Source organism: Lathyrus oleraceus, chromosome 6 (assembly GCF_024323335.1).
Source record: "Lathyrus oleraceus cultivar Zhongwan6 chromosome 6, CAAS_Psat_ZW6_1.0, whole genome shotgun sequence".
NCBI classification, from domain to species: domain Eukaryota; kingdom Viridiplantae; phylum Streptophyta; class Magnoliopsida; order Fabales; family Fabaceae; genus Lathyrus; species Lathyrus oleraceus.
In genome coordinates, this window is record NC_066584.1 from 461,433,590 (window position 1) to 461,439,589 (window position 6,000).

The following is a 6,000-nucleotide window of genomic DNA, read 5'->3' on the forward strand; positions in this document are numbered from 1 at the left end:
TAGTTATTTGGGTCTTTGACCGGCCATATATATATATATATATATATATATATATATATATATATATATATATATATATATATATATATATATATATATATATATATATATATATATATATATATATATATATATATATATATATATATATATATATATATATATATATATATATATATATATATATATATATATATATATATATATATATATATTATTTTGTATGGTTCTGATAGGTAAAACGATGAATGATTTATTCAACTACTTATTCGAATATTTACAAATGAGAATTCTCGTGGAGAGACTAGTAAGAAATTTGGGTACAATTTATTGAAAGAATGATTAGGGTTAGGCACTCTATTATATTGAAAATGATTTTAGTCTAGCTAATCTTTCAATTACACTTTAGGGTCTTTAAAAGTGCTTTAGACTTTTCAAGGGGTTAGATTTAGCTATGGAAATGAATATCCATATAACGAATAATATGATATTTATGTCTGTCCCATTGAATAATTATGATATCCATATATGGTATTCATATAGCGAATAATATGATATTTATGTTTGTCCCATGTTCATATATGTATCCATCAAGTAGATAATCCACAGACATCTTAAAACGTACCGACATTTACATGGATAATATTTTTTTTAAAATTAATTTTTGAAAAGAAATATGTTCAACTTATTTTAAAGATACAGAAAATTATTATTACAAAATATCTATACAATCCGTTCTGAATTTGGTAATAATATTTTATCAGATTTATTTTCTCTTTTGTTATTAAATATAATAATATCTAAACATAATATCTATATATTTTAGAGATTAATTGAAATACACTGACAGTGTAAAAGAGTTTTACACCGTCAGTTAATTATAGACGTTGGATATTAAAAGAAGTTTGACTTTTATTTTAAAAATCTATAAAGTAATACAAACGGATGATGGTGATGAACCGACGGTGTAAAACTTTTTACACTGACAATGTATAGTAATTAATCTCTATATTTTATTTTTAACCAAAACAAATGAAAAATATTGTCAATATGTGTTATTGTGGATGTGCATGCGAAGAAAGAGTAAGAAGGGAAACATAAGGTGTTTTATATCACTATATTGTCTATCAATGATATTCATTTGTGATAGTTAAATGTTTACATTTATTCCAAGGTATAAATAAACAAATTCAATAATAAAATAGTGCTTTTTAAAATTTTAAAACCATATTTTAATATATATACATATATTTTTAATTTTTATCACATGCTCATTACATAAATTAGTAAAAATAATTAAATAAATACTTTTATTTTTTAATTATTTCTATTATTAATGTAATTTTATTTATTATATTTTGTTTCACTAACAATTTGACTTACTATAAACATTTCAAATAATTTAATAATATAATTTTTTTGATTAAAATTAATATAATGAATTATTTTACAAATATACAAAATTCAAATAAATTATCCAATGAAAAGGAAAGAGTAACTTTAAGAAAAGCCTATAAACAATCACCTAGAGTTTACCAAAAGAAGACAAATTGTAAAACGTCACAATTTTACCATATTTCCCCAAGATCTTTGTAGAAAGAACACAATAATTGAAAATGGTAAATACAATAAATATAAATAAAAAATAAATCAATTAAATAAAAAAAACAAAAAATCATGATCACTATATATTTGTACATGTTGTCACGTCTCCTTGGTTCTTTTATAGCCACAAACATTAGAAGGACACAGGCGCACGTTAGCTCCCGTTATCTCTTTTTCACTAAACTACGCATCATCGGCTACCCAAGGCTCTACCTCCCACTTGCTTCTTCCTCTAGAACAAAGTTGAAACCTTCTCTGCCACCAACTCTCTCTCTCTCTCTCTCTCTCTCTCTCTCTCTTAGTTATGGCGTATATGAGACCTACCCTCTCTCAAATTTCCCTTTCCCAATCTAATTTTCCCAGAAATTCTACATGGAATAATCCTCAACACTGTTTTTTCCACAAAAGGATGCAAAATTTCAACACTTCTAAATCTTCCACTTCTTTCAGGGTCTGCTCCAGTTCTAAAGATACTCAAAAGCAAAACAATGGCAAGTTTTTTGTTTTTTTTGTTTTGTTTTTGTTTTCTACTTGTGTCATCTAGTGAAAAGAAATGGAGTTTCTTTAGAATAGTAATGGTTTTTCATGAATAACAATTATTGTTCATTATAAATAATTAAGAAAATTAACCAAACTTTCTAGCCTTGTATGTATGTATGTATTTATGGATGTATGATGATGGATTATACAGCAAGGTTGTTAGTTTTTATTTAATTTTATATGTATTGGTCTTGATTGGCACTTGATAGGAATACTCATGAGATGTAGCTTGATGAGTTCATATATTATTTGGATGGTGTTCTTCTCTTGAATGGGTTTATGATCCGAGTGGATGAATTTGTTGTTCGTTGTGGTGGTTCAAGGCTTCTGATGCTGTGGAGAGAGGACTGACCTGCATAGTTAGCACTAAACGTTCAAGTTAGTTTAGTAAGAGAATGAAATTGGAATTTGAATAGGAATGAATGATACCTTGAGAGTGACACACTTTTCTCTTTAAATATGATAGATAGGATAGATGGTTGGTACCCGCATGTGCGTGGGATGCGGCCAACTTTTCTCTTTAAATATGATAGATAGGATAGATGGTTGGTACCCGCACATGTGTGGGATGCGGCCAACCGTTGGATTGATTTTGGAAGATTATCATGGTAACTTCGATGCGGAGGGAAATTGGGGTAGCATACCCTTCATGTGATAACCGCCTATTTTGCTACTGGGCTTTACCTATTGGGTCTTGTGGCCGGCCCAGAACAAATGGTATATTGGGCCTTTATAGTTTGGCACTTCATGTGTTGATTACTAAGAAAAAGGTTTATGCTATTGTGTTTTGGCAAGATAATAGATATGTTAGGGAAGTGGCTTAGATTTGAAACCTAGACACGATAGAGGCACGTCGACACTGATTATAATTTAGAAAGTGAGATATTTGAATGTAGCCGTAGATATGTTGGTGTTGTGTCCATGTTAGACACTGACACGACACGAGTTTGATTTGAAATTTCCGTGCTACATGTAAGTGATTAAATAGAATATTTATATTGAATGACTAACTTTGCCTTTTGGTGGCTTCAAACCACTACTATATTGTATTGATTTTCAGGAGAAGAGCCTCCGGAGTCATTATTTATGAAGGAATTGAAGAGGAGAGGTATGAATCCTACATCATTGCTTGAGGATTACAAGCAACCCAACTATGGACTTGATGAAGAGGCTTTTGTGAATGAAGAAGATAAAAGTTTCCCAAAGAGAAAAGCAGTGTCAACCAATATTGAGAGAGGTCTAGAAAATCAAAGGGAGCGGTCTATGGCGCTGAACAGTGAAGGTCTTGAGGTTGATTCCTTGTTGACTTTGCTTCAATATTATATCAAAAATCGGTGATTTGGTTTCAAAGGTTTTGTTGCAAGTATTTTGTTTACATTAGTCTTTCATGTGTTGCATTGTCTATACTGCTGTTCTAAGGTTGATTTCATAAGTTCAATTCTAATAAACGTTATTTCTCGTCTCTTCATAAATATCTTTGCCTAGAGAATGATTTGAAGTGTTTTATATACTTTCTGAATAAAGTATGTACCCTATCTGTTGTGTAGTAAATAATTCTTCTTAATGACTTGAGAGAGTAGTATGCTGTTGAAATTTAGAAGTTTTCCATTCTCAATTATCACAATAGAAATACAGCTTCCAGGTTTCTTATGATCCATGCATCAAATTTTTAGTACTAAATTTCAAGAAGTGTGAATATGAGTGTTGGTTGTTTAGAGAAAACAATCAGCTGCCACTCTGGTCTGTTGTAGTCTATGAAGCACAAACACGAACACAATACACTGACACGTCGTCGACAGTGGTAATAATTTGAAAAAATAAATAAATTGAAGGTAGTCACAAGTGTCTGTGTCCAACACTGACACGGACATGGAGACACCTTTTCTCAGAGGTAGAGGTGTTGGTGCTACAGAGCAGCTTCCACTGATGCTTGTGCATTTGGAGGTGGTTTACTTGTTAGATTCTTGACCAACTGTCACTCTGCATTCACCAGCTCTTGAGTACTGAATGTGAATTTCCGTGAGTAGCAAGCAAGTGAACAGGTAGTAACATAGTTTCCAAGAAACTAGTCAGCAGGAAAAGTGGCCTTTCCGCTGCTATAAAAAATGCGGTTCATCAACACTGCTAGGGTCATTATTTGGCTTTTAGAAGTGTCCGTGAATCATAACTTATTGTGTAATATTTATTTGAACTTCTTTTTTGAACGTCATTCGTTAGAAATCACTCATGTATTTCTACATTTCAGGGCTTGGTGCCTCGAGCTAAACTTCTATTGACACTTGGAGGAACATTTTTCTTAGCATTTGGACCGTTGATCCTCATAACCGTGGCATTATTTTCTGCTCTTTACTTCGTAAGATCTTTTGCCTTCAACTAATGCGACGTACATTGTTTCATGATCTTTGCTATATCTTACCATCTTTCCAATGTTTTATGAAATCTTGACATGAAATATGTTGTTTTTCGCGTTGAACATTGATGCATGTTGCAGTATTTTGGACCGAGTTTTGTTCACGACGGAAGCAAGATGTCTCTATCAACTCCACAATACGTGGACCCTTACGCACTCTTAGAAGATGAAAGAATATCTCAAATCGCGCCTCGGCTAAATTAAAGGCAACATTATTACACGTACTTTACTATTAGAAACCTAGTAGTCACATATATTGAACTTCAGTTTACTTGGCTTTGTTGGTTTAGTTCATTTGTAAAATATCATCCAGGGTGAAGTTGTTATCCATTTTGCAGTCATCGTTGACACAGTTCTTTACATGTGTCTTCTGCATTTTGCATATATATGTTGTGTATAGTTTATTTAAATCTAAATGAAAGCCTTATTAGAAGTAGCATTGCTCTTAATGATTTTATTTTTCAGTTTGAAGTTAAATCTGTTTGAATTTTGTGAAAATAGTGTTAATGAGGGAGTATCATCCCAAATTCGTAAGATGAGGTTAACCACATAAATCATAAAACAATCTAGATATTTGAATGAGTTAGATATGTTTTTGGGAAGTTGTGAAAATCGTAGTTAAATAGTAGAATGGATCAAAAAATAAAATTAAAATTTTTAAAAGGATCATTTTTTGATTTTTTTTTTAAAAAAAATTAAAAATTATGCAATTTTTAAGAGGATCAAAAATATATTTAATCTAACTAAGATTTTCACATTCTTTCACATTTGTAAGATTTTAATATTGTTGTGTGTTAAAATTTTCAGCTTATAATTTTTATTAAAATATTAAAAGTTTTTAAAATTTGTTTCTTTATGAATTAAAAGACTAACTTTAGTATTTTATAATATAAATATGTATTATTGAAAATTAAAATATATTTAAAATCATATATTTTTTAAAAATTACATTTTAAAAATATTTTTTATAAAAAATAATATAAAATAGCTTCAATTTTTTTTTAATATTTAATTTTTTTAAATAAATAATTATTCAAATTAAATTTTTATTTGAAGTTTTTATTAATTTTTTTAAATGTTTCTTTAACAAAAAGATGTAATATTATATATTTTTTTTAAAAAACTAAAAGAAACTGGCATGAATAAATTTTCAAGTTAATTCATAGGATGAAGTTTCTTGATCAAATATAAATGTGAAGGAGTGATACGATTTCAAATCTCAACATCCGCAATTTTATATCTTTTCTTGTTATAAAAAGGGTGTGTTCCCTTAATTTTTATTTTCTTAATAAAAGTTAAATTACTTTTCATTATGATCTCATGTCTTATCCCAATTTAACAAAAACTACAACATACCTTCACAAAACTCTAATACAGCTTCTCCAACTAGTATGGATCAAGGAAATGTGTCATAAATCTTTGCAAGATAGAAACATGAACCATTT

At 29.4% G+C, this 6,000-nt stretch overlaps 1 protein-coding gene across 1 annotated transcript; it reads left to right on the forward strand.

The window, feature by feature from the left end:
• Nucleotides 1-1,717: 1,717 nt before the first annotated feature.
• Nucleotides 1,718-4,991, forward strand: LOC127092045 (uncharacterized). The gene is made up of 4 exons (XM_051030822.1): nt 1,718-2,096; nt 3,206-3,435; nt 4,391-4,498; nt 4,637-4,991. Exons 1-4 carry the CDS (start codon nt 1,910-1,912, stop codon nt 4,757-4,759), a joined length of 648 nt encoding a protein of 215 aa, XP_050886779.1. The 5' UTR covers nt 1,718-1,909; the 3' UTR covers nt 4,760-4,991.
• The last annotated feature ends 1,009 nt before the right edge of the window (nt 4,992-6,000 follow it).

Coding starts and splice junctions, on each gene's coding strand:
- LOC127092045 (XM_051030822.1), top strand. CDS start 1,910: ATGGCGTATATGAGACCTACCCTCTCTCAAATTTCCCTTTCCCAATCT. Junction 3,436..4,390: donor TGAACAGTGAAGGTCTTGAG/GTTGATTCCTTG, acceptor TCTACATTTCAG/GGCTTGGTGCCTCGAGCTAA. Junction 4,499..4,636: donor TATTTTCTGCTCTTTACTTC/GTAAGATCTTTT, acceptor TGCATGTTGCAG/TATTTTGGACCGAGTTTTGT.